Below are 15,275 nucleotides of genomic sequence, written 5' to 3' on the forward strand. Positions count from 1 at the left end.
GCAAATGCCAATGGCCCCCTCAGGTGGAAATGAGACCGAGACTTCCACACATGCAATCAGCCCACAGCCATTCTGGTTTCCTCACCACGGTCACTGAGCCTGCTCCTCCCCCTGGCAGACTCCCACTTTCAGTAGCTCTTTTTCCTGGAAAGTTGTTCCTGGATGCTGCTTCTGAGTTTATTCAACTCAGATGGCAGTGTCATTGGTCTGGCTGAAATATGGTTTATCCTGGACTAGGATCCTCCAAGGATGGCTCGGGACGCAGAGATGGCTAGAAAATCCCCGTCCTGTCCTGGACCTAAATTAGCACAGCAAGCATGGCTTTTACATAACAAGCATGGTGTTTGCTGTCACGAATCAAAGATGAATAAACAGAGTACTGCCTTCAAGGAGCTCATAGCTTAATGAGGGTGACCAGTACATCAGCAGCTAGTTACAAAACAGTATGGTGGCTCTGTGACAGAGGTGGCTACAGGGTGCTCTGGGGGCTCAGAGGTAGGCACTTAGTCTGAGCTGGGATTGGAGAAAAAGGGTTAGGGAAGGCTTCTTGGAGGAGATGATACTTGAACTGATGAAGAACAATTGGGCTTGGCGGTAGAGAAGTGGCTAGGCAGAAGGAACAGCCTAGGCATAATAAATCAAGTATCAAGTAAGTCAAGTAATCAAGGCACAATCAAGTAAATCAAGGCATAATAAATCAATAAAGAAACAGCATGATCTGGGTGTGGGGGGACTAATGCCAGGTTTACTAGAGTGTAAAATTTGAAGGAAGTAGTAGCAGGAGATGGGCTGAAGAATGAGGTCATTGTGTGCCAGGCTGCAGGCATAGGAAGGAGAGCCATCAAAGGGTTTTACCCAGAGGTGTCATATTCAGATTGACATTTCAGATAGATCACTCTGAGGGTGAGACTAGATAGATAGAAGATAGATTTGAGGGAGGGCAAGACTGAAGGCCTGGTCATCCTAAAGACAGACTTACAATAGTCCAGCTGAGCTTTGAGGAGACCTTGGCTTAGAACAGGAGTAACAGAGATGGAGAAGAGCAACATGCCAGAGAACTATTTAAGAGACAGAATGGATGGGTCTTGGAGATTGAATGTGAGGGGTAGGAGACTGAGGAAGCTCCATGGCTCTGTCTTGAGTGGCCAAAGATGGTGGTGCCATTCACTCAGAGAGGGGTGGTGGGAGAAGGAGGAAGAGAAGTTCGGTTTTAGAGTGTTGAGTTGTGAATGTTTTGGGGGCATCCAAGTCAGGATGTCCAGAAAGCGTCTGGATGAGATCCTGGAGCTCTGGGAAGAGATCAGGACTGAAGATATGCATTTGGAGCTATTGAACACATAGCAGTGGTAGTTAAAACCATAGAAGCGATGCAAGGGACTGCTCCCCAGAAAAATAAGTGAAAAGGAGTGGGAATGGTCAGCCAAGGGGAGGAAGATGGGCACAGTGATGTCGTGGAGGCCAGGGAGAGAACATTTCAGGAGTGTGGACAGCAATATCCAATGAAGCAGAGAAGTCTAGTGAGTGGAGAACTGAGGGTGTCTCTGGCATGTGGCAACACAGAGGTCATTGGTGGTCACCGGGGCCAGCATCGTTTCAGTGGCATGGTGGGGTTAGAAATAGATGGCAGATTGTTGAGGAGTGCAGAGAGGGCAGAGATTAACCACAGATCTACTCTCTTCTCCAGTGGGATTTTTGGGGAGCGGCTCCCCCTCCGTTATTACCTTTCAGCTGGAATGCTGCTCAGCGGCCTTTTCACTGCGCTCTTTGGCCTGGGATATTTCTGGAACATCCACATGCTCTGGTACTTTGTGCTCATCCAGGTACGAGCCTCCATCTTGCACTCGGGCCCTGTTGCCATCACAGAAATGATCCTGGAGGCCGTTAGTCCTTCCCAGCTGCCCCCAGGTCATGGCAGATTTGGGCCATGAACACCTCCTTCCCAACCCAGCGGGCCCCGGCTATGCTTCAGGAGGTCTGAGTCCCACTTCCCACAGTTGTGCATTTGTTCACTCAGTTGTAAGTCTGAAGTCTGAACTGTAAGACTTACAGTTGTAAGTCTGCGCTGAGCAGTATCCTGAGGTCACTTAAAGGCCTGAGAAGCTTGGTCTCTGTAGCGAAGGATCTTGGGCCAGAGGAGAAATTATGTCATTGCATTAGAGTGTGTGTCTACGCGTTTGAGGGAAGGGGAGTCTGCAGTGTGGACTGTGGAGGCCCCTCAACCATGATATTGAACCTCTTCAGCCCAGCAGGGGTCAGAGCAGGGGTTGGCAGCCCGGCCCAGGCCTGTCCCAGCTACCTCCTCTCTCCCTGCAGATCTTTAATGGACTTGCCCAGACCACAGGCTGGCCCTCTGTGGTGACCTGTGTTGGCAACTGGTTCGGGAAGGGAAAGTAAGTGTGATGAGAGAGGAGGAGTGGGAGGTCCTCCGAGAAGGCTGGGGGTAGGGGGCAGGTACTCGTGGCCCCCTAGTATAATTTCAGGGGGAAAGAGTGGAAACTTGCCTCCATCTTGCTGACTCACATGCCGAGACACAGACATTTCGTTTAGTGACTAAAAAGTAGCACTGATTTTCTCATTGATGAGGTTTTAACCCATAAAACAGGCAATCTTAGTTATGCTTTTTTCTCATGATAGATGAATTTCTATTTTACATGAAGACAAAAATGAAGTCTATAAAACTGTGCTTTTCTTTTTCTTCAACTGGCTTTCATGCAAAAAAAGTTGCTTTGGGGCAGGATTTCTCAACCTCAGCACTACTGACATTTGGGGCTGGATGATCCTTTGCTCTGGGGCTGTCCTAAACATCACAGGGCGTTCAGCAGCGTCGACCCACCAGACGCCAGTAGCATACTCCAAGCTGTGATAATCAAAAATCTCCAGACATTGCCAATGTCCCCTGGGGGCAGAATTGCCCCTGCTTGAGGAGCAGTGCTCTAGGGTAACAGCCACAGGGCAAGAGAGAAGGATGGTGGGGGCTCGACACCCTCAGGGCAGCAAGAGCCCCTTCTGGAAGCCCTGTGTGTGCTGTTCAGGGAGCTGGCTGAGAGGAGCGGATGCCAGGCCTTGCTGTCGCGTGTCTGTCACCCCCTCCTCCCTGACTGGTGTCTGGGCAGCACTTGGCCAGGGCAGTGCGATGAACCCTGTGCTTCTCTTTTCACATTTTCTACTCTCTCCCTTCTCCTTCCTTGCCCTCCCTCCCCTCCAGGCGGGGGCTCATCATGGGCGTCTGGAATTCCCACACATCCGTGGGCAACATCCTGGGCTCCCTGATCGCCGGCGTCTGGGTGAATGGGCAGTGGGGCCTGTCCTTTGTGGTGCCAGGCATCATCACCGCTGCCATGGGCGTCATCACCTTCCTCTTCCTCATCGAATGTGAGTGGGCCCCTCCCTCCCCACAGGGCCCAGCATTGAGCCTCCCAGTTCTCGAGGGCTCTAGGAGAAGGCAGCTGGCTAGAGTGGGAAGATTACTTACGGAGTTGGAGGACAGATGTGTGACGGGACAAACAACCTCACTGAGCCTCAGTTTTCCCATTTGTAAAATAAGAATAACAACATCTACTTCCTAGGATAGTTGAAGGTTTCAGTGAGAGGATGTAGCTAGGACGCTTGGCCCATAGTCAGTGCTCGGCAAAGGCTGGCTGAATCTGAGGTGTGAGAAGAGGAAGGTGGAGTTGACGGGGCTCTCACAGTGAGCAGTCCCCACATCTGCTGTTCTCTTCCCCCGTCTCTGATGGCCTTGTGAGTGGGCTAGGCTGCGTAGTATGGCCACTTTGTAGCAAGAGAACCAAAGTCCACAAGGTACTAGTGACAGAGCTGGTTGTTAGGGGAGCCAGGCTTAGAAGGTGGTCTTCAGAGCCCCTGTCCAGGCTCCCTCGCCAGGAAGTACACTGGCTACCCTTGGGGGCAGGGGGCAGACCCAGTACAAGGTGAGGGCCTGCTGGAACGCTTCTTAGAAGGCTTTTTTTTCAGACCCAGAAGATGTGGACTGCACCCCTCCTCAGCACCATGTACGTGTGAGCCCCCTTAACCCAATCCCTGCCCTCCTCCTCCATCTGCAGGGCTGCTCCCAGAGAGGACCGGGCAGTTGGAGGGAGTCACTTTACAGGCCCAATGTCAGGCCCTTGGGTTGGCTCCCCGACAGCCCCATGGTCTGGCAGGAGGTCAGTTCAGTCCAAGAGAGGGACATAGACCTCTTCCAGTGTGGCAGCCCCTACCTCTCACATGGGTTATCCCTCCAGCCGGTGGGAGGTGGACGTGCCTACAGCAAAGGCTCATATCTGCTCAGGGTGGACCAGAAGAGAAGGAGGACAACCCTGAGGACCCTGGGAATGGGCCCTACTCCAGCAGGGAGAGCAGCCTGGACACTGCTACCAGATGCTCCAAGGAGCCAAGCACTCAGCCTGCTGCCATCAGCTTCCTTGGAGCACTCCGGATCCCGGTGAGAAGTCTGTGGAATGGAGGGAGGTGGGAGGCTCTCCAGATTTTTCTGTTGGGTATCAGGAGATGAGGATGCTCAGGGTCATCTCTGGTTTCCAGAATCTCTTTACACAAGATTCTTAGGGTGAGTGGCTGACTTGGGGAGGGTAACATGAGGGGCTTGTCTTGACACAGCGTTTGAACAGCAGGCACAGTGCTTTTACTAAGATTGAGTAGGTATTTAAGGTTTCTTTGTGTGGTAGGTGGTGGAAAGGCCTGGGGTGGTGCCAAGCTAGCCTTGGGGCTGCCCTGGACAAGGGTTACTTGCATCCTTTCCACGTGCCCTCTGTTACCTCCGCAGGGCGTGATTGAGTTCTCCTTGTGTCTGCTCTTTGCCAAGCTGGTCAGTTACACCTTCCTCTACTGGCTGCCACTCTACATCTTCAATGTGGGTAAGCTCCTGGGGAGAAGAGGTGGGGCGGGATCTCTGAGGGGAGAGGAAACCTGTCATGTGATTCCAGGATATAGGCAGGATTTCTGTGGATCCGCTCCTAGAGCAAAAGGAGGTTTTGTTTTTTAAACGGGAAGCTAACACTTGCACATCACCCCAAGACCTGGATTCCAGCCACCTTTCCTCCTTTGGAACTGAGTTGCGGGTTAGGAACTCAAAGCTCTGTTCCATAATCCTCCCTAACTTCTTCTCCAGCTGTAAGTGTAGGAGAAACTCACCTCCAGGCTGCTTGGCTCATAGATGGGTGGCATGGAGGGTGATGGAAAAGGTCTGCCTTTTGAATGCCTCATGGAGTCCCCTGAGCGTCCCACAGCCCAGGCAAGAGGGCCTGGTGAGCTATCCCACTGCCTGTAGCCTGGTGATGTACACTGCTCTCCTCTCCCAGGGGCCACTGGAGCCTCATGGCGTTGACGCCTTGTGCCTGGTCTGCTGGGCTGCCCGTCTTGTGGACCTACTCTCCCCTTCCCCTACCCCTGCCCCAGGATGTAGAGATGAGGAGAGGTCACTTTCGTGGTTGAAAAAGGACATTAATGTCCACCTGGCCTGGGTCTCTGCTTTCCTATGGCTCAGGTGGCTACGCTATGAAGGAGCAGCCCCTGGAGCTGCAGAGCTCCATGGGCCGAGGCGCTCTCACCCTCCTCCAAGCCCTGTGGGAGGCCAAAGCTGCCTGGCCACACGCTGTACTTGCACTGAGCAGGATACTGTGGGGCTCAGTCAGGGCCAGATCTCAAGCTGTAACTTGCCCCACAGCCTGTCTGAGAGGCCTCTCTCAAAGCCAGGGGGAGAGCACCAGGTGGCTCTGTGGACACTGTTTTGTGGCCTTGGTGTTGACTTCAGAGTATGAGTCAACCTTGAGGGCTGGGCTACAATTCAAGCTTCTGGACATTCCTTTTTCTAATCCTAAGGGAAGGCCTGGGACCTGAGGTCCCCATTTTCCTGCAAGTTTCTTTCTGGCTCCGTTTATGTGAAGAGCTGCTGGTGGGGCCCTGCTGCTAGGTCAGGAGCAGAGCAGAGCAGAGTGGCTGGCTGGGCTGAGGCTCAGTGAGTGCAGTTGTGCCTCTAGGGGAGAGGCGGCCCAGTGGGACAGGGCTCTCCAGGGCCAGATCCCAGCGCTTTCAGGGGAGGGCTATCCAGAGAGGTCAAGGCCATCCTGCAGAGGGAGAAGGCAGTACTGGAGTCGGGGCCAGAAAGGGCATCTGGCCCCAAACTCACTTGAGACCTGGCCAATCACCTCCCCAGAGCACTCACTCCTTCCTCTGAAAAAGGAGGCAGTGGAGCTGAGTCAGGTGCTCTGTGGAGACTTTTCTGGCTGTGGCACTCCAGGATGTTCGCCCTGAGCCCGCACATCCGACCACACATTTGTGTTTTCCATAGCTCACTTTGGTGCCAAAGAGGCTGGGGACCTGTCTACGCTCTTTGATGTTGGTGGCATCATAGGTGAGGCCCTGCCCTGCTCTGCCTCTAGTCTGCATTCCCCTCTTCTTTTGTGGGGGTTCAGAAAGAAGGGACAGGTCCAATGGGACGTGACCTGAGTAGGTGGCACCAGAAGAAAAAGGGCTCCTGCCCAGCTGGGTGGCCCTAAGAAAGATGGCCACCTTTGGTCTTCTTGTAAGCAGTGGGTACAGGGAGGGCTGCGGGAGGCAGAAGCTCTGCCGGCCCTGGGTGCCAGGCCCAGGCTAGTGCTGGGCAGAGGGTTGGGGCAAAGCTTGGGGGACCCGTGACCGAGAGGCTGTGGCTGTGCCTAGGCAGCTGTGTGTGAGTTGGTTTGTGTTCCAGGTGGCATCGTGGCGGGGCTCATCTCTGACTACACGAATGGCAGGGCCACCACTTGCTGCATCATGCTCATCTTGGCTGCCCCTATGGTGTGTATGACCTCGAGGGCCAAGTGCATATGCTTATGTGCGTGTGGGCCACTGAGCTTGGGCATTTACACACACACCTGTCTCTTTGCATGTGTGTACCTCTCTGTGCACAGCCTGGGGAGGAGGAGCCAGGGTTAGCACAGGAAGAGGTCCAGACTGAGAATGTTGGAAAGGGATTAGTAACTATTTGGCCTTGGTGGGAAAGTGGGAGACCAGCTGCTAAACTTCTTGACCAAGGAAAGAATAAGAGATTGAGGTGAGACAGGAGAGAAGACTTTTTGGGAAAAGGGAAACAATAGATTACCACGTCATAGACCCTCCATCTCTGGACATTTAAAGACCTAGAGGTCTAGTCTGAGAAGGAAGAGGAGTAAGGGGACTGCTGGAGTTCCAGGGCAGGAGAGGGTTGGTGCAGACTTCTGGGCTCCAGTCTAACAGTAGGCCGTGGGGAAGCCTTTGTGACCCTGCCTCTCCCCTTCTCCTCGCAGATGTTCCTCTACAACCATTTTGGCCAGAATGGGATTACCAGCTCCATAGGTGAGGAGGTGGCTGCAGGTCCCGCCAGGCCACAGGAAAGGCACTGCCTTGGGGGCCCGCAAGGCTGGCTTGGGGGCATCGGTGGGAGGCAAAGGGAAAGGGGAGGTTCTCGGCCTGTTTCCTGGGGGTCTCGCCTGCATTGGGGCTGAGGCTGGTGGTGGCCCCTCATCTCTAACTGGGCCATCTCTGTTACTGCCTCAGTAATGCTGATTGTCTGTGGGGCCCTGGTCAACGGCCCTTATGCGCTCATCACCACTGCTGTCTCAGCTGACCTGGTAAGCAGGGCCACCTCCCGGGCCAGGGATCACTTTGGGGGCTCGGTCAGGGCCTCTGTCTCCAGGTCCATTTCCCCTACCTCTCTTTCCCCCTCCCCTGGCTTGCAGAGACAGGATCCTCAGAGGCCTCCAGAAGCCACTATTGGCCCCTCTTTCCTCTCTCCTCCAAGCCCTAATTGCTACCTCCCCCAGAGTCAGCTCCTCTCCCAGTTCTGGTCCTGCTCAGTGCTGCCTCTTGGTTTGGGCCTCCCCACTCTGCTTTCTCTCCCCAGGGGACTCACAAGAGCCTGAAGGGCAATGCAAAGGCGCTCTCCACGGTCACGGCCATCATTGACGGCACAGGGTCCATAGGTCTGTGATTCTAGCTTTCCGCTCCTGGCAGCTGAGCCCTGAGCCTTGTTGTGGGCACACACCCTGGAGGACTGCCCTCATGGGGGCAGGGAGGTCCAGGGCCTTTGTCGATGCCCTTCTCTGATGCTGTGCTCTGCACAGGTGCGGCTCTGGGGCCTCTGCTGGCCGGGCTCATCTCCCCCACAGGCTGGAACAACGTCTTCTACATGCTCATCTCTGCTGATATCCTGGCCTGCTTGGTAAGAATTCTCGGGGCATACAGATGGGTATTGGCGGAGGGGGATTCCTGCCCTGCCAGGCTGGAACCCTGGAGGTCCAAAGCAATGGCCATTAGGGACTCTAGGACAATGAGAACAGCTGCCCTTTCCTCAGAACCACTTTACCTCCCATGGCTGATGCCCTGCTGAATAGAACTGTGTGCCCACCTCGTTCCCTCCTACCTAGCACTGGGGACTAACCACATGCTCACTGCTAATGTTGCCCTCCCTTCCCTCTGTGCCTTGGACTCCCCGCAGCTCCTCTGCCGGTTGGTATACAAAGAGATCCTGGCCTGGAAGTCGTCCATGAGCAGAAACAGAGGGTGAGTCCTCCAGGAGCTGGAGCCCCACCTCCCCCAACCTCACTTCTTATGGGAGTCAGTGCTCAGTGGCTCTGCACCCAGGCTGAGCCCAGCTCCAGCTCAGACCTCTGGAATGCAGAGGCAGCCCGGGGATGTGCTCTGTGATCCCCACTCCCGCCCCCGCCCCACTAACCTGTCCTCTGTTGTCCCCATGTGTCTCCATAGCTCTAGTCTGGCCCTAACCCACCCGCTGTAGTATTTTCCTCAAGTCTCACGACTTTTGTGAGTATTTTCAAGTCCATGACTGATGTGCCATTAGAGTGGGGCCTGCATGCAAATCCTCTCTCCTCCAGTGTGATTTTTCCAACTTCCTCTTTTTTCTTGGGGGCCAGTTCCAAAGACTCTCCACCAAGCAGAGCATGATGCTTGGGAAGTGTTTCCTAAGGGGTCTGAGCTGCCACACAGGTTGGCAGCCTCTTCCCCTTAGGGAGAGCAGTAGGGCTTTGGACGTAGCCCCCTAGGACAGAGGGGGCAGAGTCCAGGGAAATAGTCTTCCCTCTGAACTCAGACTATGAGCTGCAAGTTCAGAAACCAAGGTCATCTGGCCCCTCTGCCTGGGGTGTGCAGAAAAAAGCAACTACCAATCAAAGCTTCTGGAACGAAATTCGAATCAAGCGTCGGTGGCTGGCCTGGTGTGCTCTTTGCCTGTTGCCCAGTGGTGGTGGGTGTGGAGGCGGCACAGACAGGGCAGTGACTGAGGCAGCGCTGGCAAGAGGCTGGGTGGTGCGCTGGTGCCGAAGTCGGGCAAGGCTCTCTCCAGGGCCTTTCTGGCTCTTCTTCTGAGCAGGAGGCTCTTGCTAAGGAGCTGTGGACCTGGTCCGGACGGTCAAAGTGAGGAAGAACCCCTGGGGTCACGGTAACCAGCACACCCTGGGGGAAGCACTTCCCTCTAAGGAAAGTGTCATCCAGGTTCACGGGGAGAAAAACTGAAAGCAAGAGGCATTAGTGGAGTATCTGTCCCGCCCTGCCCTGGAGGAGGGAGCAGGGCCATTGGAACTACAGGTTCCACCTGCCTTCTCTGGGCCAGGCCTGAGGGAAGACTGGGAGGGGAAGAAAAGCAGCAGAAAGAGAAAAGGATGAATATTTAGAAACCATCTGCTCTGTGTCTGGAATTGAGTCTGACTTTAGATTTATTAGCCTACCTCTCAGCAACCATCAGAAGTAGATATTCTCATTTAGAGATGAGAGAACAGAGGCTCAGAACTCAGGGAATATGCCTAAGGCCCCAGCTAGTCCCAGCAGAGCTTGAACTTGAACCCGGGTGTGTGACGGTTTGCTTTTTTCTGTACTGCTGCCGTCCTGTGCTGGTCCTTGTCTGAGGAAGGCCCATGCGTGGGGAGCAGAGTAATTTGCTAGGGCAGAGGGAGCACTGGGCTTGGAACTGGAACTCCTTGGACAATCCTGACTTCTCTGTTCACGTTCATCTATAAGACCATGGGCATATTCTCTGAACCTCCACATCCTTATGTGTAAATAGGGATGCTTATCCCTAGATACCGGACAGGGTTGATCTGAGGCTGAGACGAGACGGAATATGTGATATTGCTGTGTAAAGCAGGCAAATGTGATACGAACACTGCAAGGTTTTTAATATTATTCTGGCTTGCTAGTTCCTGCTGAATGGGTAAAAGGGGGCCCTAATTATAGAGAAAAGGATGAAAGGCAATTATTCAGGGGCTCTAGGAACCTGCCTTCCCTGTCGCCACCGTTGGGGCAGGAGCTTCTTAAGCTGTGTCTCACTTTCTCTTCCACTGCCTCTCTCCTCCCCATGCAGATATAAAGAAATATGAAGCCCTGATTTGAAGAGAAGTCTGGAGGGCTCCACCTGGGTCCCAAAGTGCTCCCCCTGGGCAATGGAAACTGCCACCGATGGGTGAGGCAAAGCCTCTTAACACCAGCCGGCTCGGCCCAGCCCGGCCCACAGGGCTGTCAAAGGACCAGGAGATTCTCCATGGAAAGGGGACTGCCAACATGAGGAAACGGAAGACTCAAGGGCCTGAGCTCTGGAAGCTGCCAGCAGAAGGTCTGGGGATCAGAGCTGAGTGGTATCTCATCTTAGTAATGGATCTGCTCAGACTCCTGCTTGTTCAGATTCCAAGACAGAAGGCAGAGGCATGACAGGGCCAAGGCCTGGAAAAGGACTGTGTCTCCTTCCCCTCTTCAGTTTGAGCCTCTGTAATCAGCCTGTCCCTGTAGGTAGGTAGATCAGGTACCTGACCCTGTCTCAGAGCTGCCCAGCCTCTCTTGGTCCCCTTGTCCACAAGCCAGCTTTCTCTGTTTCCCCAAGTTGGACTCTGCTCTTTTACCCTCCATCTGACCCTTTTATGGCTCCTGGCCCACTGGCTTGCGGTTTTATTGCTGTATCCTCCAGGGCCAGGCCTAGGGTGAGGCAAGGGAAGTGTCACTCTTAGGCTTGTGCCCGTGCCATCCCTAAGAGGGTGGGCCTCCCTTGCCTCACTCTCGTCCCAGCCCTCTGTGTCCTTCATGGAGGATGACAGATCAGGGCATTGCTGTGGGGTGGGGCTGGGGAGTGGGGCCATATAAAAATACCAGGGTAGGGGTTAAGTATTTTGATAATGAAAGGTTACCAAGTGCTCATGTCTGCCAGCTCTACTCAAGGAATGGAGTAGACAATGGACACAGGAAAAGACTTACTTACACTCTGAGCACAGGTGCCAGGGTGACAAGACTAGCAAGAAAGGAGAATGCTCCTGATTTGTTCAGGCGGGTGTTGCCTGGGGTTCTCTGCAGCCGGCCTTTCTCCCCTGTGTTCCTGATGTACTTTTTCTGGCCTCCCCCAATCCTGGAGTGGTGCATGCCAGACCAGCTCTTGGCATTTCTGGCTGACCTCTGAAGCCACCCGTCGGCAGCAATACAGATTTCCTTTGCCAGCTGTGCCTGTGTTCGTCCTTGTCAGGGCTTGGCACGGGAGCAGCAAGCTGGGGCTCACGTGGGTCAAAGTCAAAGTCGTGTCCCTGGATCACAAGGTTGGTATGCTGGGGATGGTTACAACTGGCATTCCCAGAGGCGATGCTCATGACAACAGTGATGACCTGTGGGGCAAACCGGGAGCTTAGAGCCCACGGTTAACTGGGGCACTCTGAGGGCCAGTGTATTAGCTCGATGCAAGTCCCTCAGCATTGAAATAGGTTGTACACACTCCAGTACTGACAAATAGATAAGTCTCAAACTGCCTGATACTCACTCTGGCTTTGAAAGCAAGAGCCAGTCAGGAACCCCTAAGTCCTCGGCCCCAGGGCAGGAGCTATAACTTAAGGCATGTTCACATTCATGAATGCTGCTTTCAAGACCAGAGAGATTTATCAGACATCGTCACTTAGGGAAGCCACTAGATGGTGCCATCACCCCATGGTAGGGCCCAGTGTGGGCCTGGCTCCTTCTGCTTCCAGGCAGGCAGCAGCGAGCGAGCGGAGCTTTCTTCGCTTGTCAACTTTCAGCTTTCCTTCCCTGCAGACAGGTCAGGTAGGAGGGATGGGGTATTGTTCCTCCTTTGGCACTTTTGAGGTCTTCTCTTCCCTAGCTTCACCACTTACTAGCTTTAAGCCGGTTTTCTCATCTAGAAACCAGTAATAACATTGCCTACCTCAGAGGATTGGTTTGAAGGGAGACAAATTTGTATTAAACACACTCCCTGCCTGGAGGAGCTTGTCTTGTCAGAGGATAAGTAGGAATATGAAAACCTTTGTAAAGAATACAAGAAAACACAAGGGTTGGTGACTCAAGTTGAGAGACTTGGCCATCCATTAGTCCAGCCCTGAAGGGGCAGGGGCTGGCAGGAGGGGGAGTCCAGGGCAGTGGGAGGAGTAAGTGTGAAAGGCATACAAAGGAAGGGTGACTAGGACTTGGGTGATTAGTTTGATAAGGTAGTGAGGGAAGTGGAAGAGGGAGTGAATACTTCATCAGGCCCCTAAAATGTTCAGCATAGGGACTGGAAAATGAAGACACCTCTGCTCCTGTGGGAGGACAAGCATGGCACTAGGGGGATGCAAAAGGCACAGGAGAGCTCAGAGCCTGGCCTCAGAAATGAGGACTTGGGCTGTAGATGGTAGTTTGAGGAAAATACCAAAGGTTGGGGACCCCCAGCCCTGAGAACTGCCCTTCCACATGTGCATCCCAGGTCCCAGGTTCCCTGCCCCACCTCAGCTCTGGGCACTGACTCTTCCCCAGGGGCCTGGTACCTGCTTTCTCTCTGGGCCTCAGCGCTCACTCGGGGCTAATGCAGGAGCATTACATTAATTAGTTATTCATTTAATTTAACTTCACATTTGGTCTCAATTAAGCTTAAAGTGTTCTTCCTTATAGATGTTACAATAGCACTTGTAATTAAAAAGCAATAACTCTTTGCATTTCTCCTTTAGAGATCCACTGGGAGGCTGGGCCAGTGAGGTGGGGGAGGGGAAGGAAAGACGCTCTTGGTAGATCTTAGCACTCTGAGGCTACTGCTAAGACTGAAGACAAGGGGAGGGAAACTCTTAACACATCCTGGGTGTTGGGGTGGGAGCCCTGAGAACTGGCAAGTGGTATTAGAGATAAAGGGGCAGACCTGGAGTGGGGGTAAGGAGAGGATGGAATATGGAGAGTGGAAGGAGGCCATCCTTAGAGATGGACAATGGAGCCATATATTCCATGTATGCAGAATAATGCCCCCTCCCCTAAAGAGGCCCACATCCTAATTCCCAGAACCAGTGAATATGTCATCTTCCATGGCAAATGAGACTGCAGATGTGATTAAGGACCGTGAGGTGGGGAGACTCCTGGGTTACCAGGGTGGGCCCAATGTAATCACGTGGCTCCTTATAAATCAAAGAGAGAGGCAAGAGTGTCAGGCATCAGATTAGAAGATGCTGGCTTTGAAGAGACAGGATGGTTGCACCAGCCAAGGAATGTGGGCAGCCTCTAGAAGCTAGAAAAGGCAAGGAAACAAGACTCTCCCCAAGAACCTCCCAAACCTGTATTTTAGCCTCGTGAAACCCATTTCAGATTTCTGACCTCCAGAACGATAAGATAATACATTTGTATTGTTCTATACCACTAAGTTTGTTACAGCAGAAATAGGGCACTATTACATGTTCCCAGTATAAAACTCAGGCAACATCAATTTGAAGGCAGGAAAACTGAAGAAATCCCCACAGATTTAAAAAAGAAGTGGAGGGCATGGCCGTGTAGCATTTAGGTACCACATAAATGCCACGTGTTTACCTACCTCGAGTTCTCTGAAGGCAGGCCCTGGGCTAAATGCACATCTTTTACAATGCCCAACCTGATGTTTCTCATTCTGACTGTGGTGCTGGGCCCTGATTTTGATCCCTGCTGTCATTTCTCAGGTCCCACAAAACTGAGACAAGATGGTGTGTGCTGGCGGGGGTGGCGGAGGGAGGGTGGGGACTTGGAAACATTGTTTTCCTTGAGTAAACAGCAACTGCCACCATCTGTGCAGACAGAGATCCAGAAACAAACACTCTCGGCCTGTGGCTTTGACTCTTCCATTGGCACCTCTGAAAACCAACCCAAGTAGCAGACTCTCCCAGTCCACGGTGCTTTGGGGATCGCTGTGTCAAGCTGCTCCACTGTTTAGTAGTTTCTCTAAGGGGGAAGCCACGACAGCGAAGTCTAACAGAGCAGAGACCAGCCAAAAACACACAGTTGATCAGTGAAGCTCTCTCTGAGGTCTCACGTGGCTTTTAACTGCTTTGCCCCAGATTCCTGGCCAATCCCTAGGGTTCTGGATTTTTCACTAGACTCAGCTACTTCTCTTTGGCATTTCTATCAAGTGGATTTGCATTACCTGACCTTGGTCCCTCCTTTTCCTTTGTTTTCATCTTATGAAGAAATACAGTATAATATAAAGCAGTTAAGAGCTTAAACTGGAGCCAAACTGTCCCACTTCAGATCCTCACTCCTACTTAACCCCTAGCTGAGTGACGTCAAGCAAATCACCTCACCACTCTGTGCCTGCTCCTCATTTGTCAAATGGGGATGTTAAGAGTCCCTAATTTGGGGGGCTGGCCCGGTGGTGCAGTGGTTAAGTTCGCACGTTCCGCTTCTTGGCAGCCTGGGGTTTGCCAGTTCAAATCCCAGATGCAGACATGGCACCACTTGGCACGCCATGCTGTGGTAGGCATCCCACATATAAAATACAGGAAGATGGGCAAGGATGTTAGCTCAGGGCCAGTCTTCCTCAGCAAAAAAGAGGAGGATTGGCAGCAGATGTTAGCTCAGGGCTAATCTTCCTCAAAAAAAAAAAATAGAATTCCTAATTCATAGGGTTGCTATGAGGATTACATAAGTTAACAATTACAAAGCACTTCAAAAAATGTCTAGCACGTGTTTGCTAAATATAATAAAAATTGTGGTTTTAGCATGTGAAGAATAGAGTATTCCCAAATATTAGGATGGAAGTAGACATTAAAGGTTGAACTCTATGAACCATAAAATCCCTCCAGTCCTGAGTTTTTATGCTCCTGTGAGGATCATCAATACTTCTCCAGACTCATTTCCACGCTGTTCTGATTCCCACATCTGGAACCTTGCTCCTATGTAGCAACAGCCAAATACTTTAAGGTTCAAGCTGAGAAGTTATAATAAAATGTTTGTTATTTATACTGTAAAAGTTAATTAGGAATTCTTTAATGAAAGTTTTACCTTTTTTGGATATGGATTAGGGAAATGGTCGGTACAGATAG

The 15,275-nt window shown here is 52.4% G+C and overlaps 1 protein-coding gene across 4 annotated transcripts in view; it reads left to right on the forward strand.

Annotated features, from left to right (window-relative positions):
• LOC124252362 (coiled-coil domain-containing protein 15-like) overlaps nt 1-11,462 on the forward strand; it is a 108,829-nt gene extending 97,367 nt beyond the window's left edge. For 3 of the 4 annotated variants that reach the window (XM_046685747.1, XM_046685751.1, XM_046685749.1), the window contains 15 exons: nt 1,685-1,820; nt 2,314-2,390; nt 3,206-3,372; nt 3,970-4,007; nt 4,286-4,438; nt 4,778-4,868; nt 6,302-6,364; nt 6,704-6,789; nt 7,278-7,326; nt 7,528-7,601; nt 7,874-7,952; nt 8,094-8,191; nt 8,468-8,532; nt 8,737-8,793; nt 10,346-11,462. In XM_046685747.1, the coding sequence (XP_046541703.1) occupies nt 1,685-1,820; nt 2,314-2,390; nt 3,206-3,372; nt 3,970-4,007; nt 4,286-4,438; nt 4,778-4,868; nt 6,302-6,364; nt 6,704-6,789; nt 7,278-7,326; nt 7,528-7,601; nt 7,874-7,952; nt 8,094-8,191; nt 8,468-8,532; nt 8,737-8,767 (1,207 nt within the window). In that variant the 3' untranslated portion in view covers nt 8,768-8,793; nt 10,346-11,462. The remainder of the gene's footprint in view (nt 1-1,684; nt 1,821-2,313; nt 2,391-3,205; nt 3,373-3,969; nt 4,008-4,285; nt 4,439-4,777; nt 4,869-6,301; nt 6,365-6,703; nt 6,790-7,277; nt 7,327-7,527; nt 7,602-7,873; nt 7,953-8,093; nt 8,192-8,467; nt 8,533-8,736; nt 8,794-10,345) is intronic. The other variant, XM_046685748.1, reaches the window with a different exon arrangement.
• The last annotated feature ends 3,813 nt before the right edge of the window (nt 11,463-15,275 follow it).

This window comes from Equus quagga, chromosome 14 (genome assembly GCF_021613505.1).
Source record: "Equus quagga isolate Etosha38 chromosome 14, UCLA_HA_Equagga_1.0, whole genome shotgun sequence".
In the NCBI taxonomy this organism is placed as follows: Eukaryota; Metazoa; Chordata; class Mammalia; order Perissodactyla; family Equidae; genus Equus; species Equus quagga.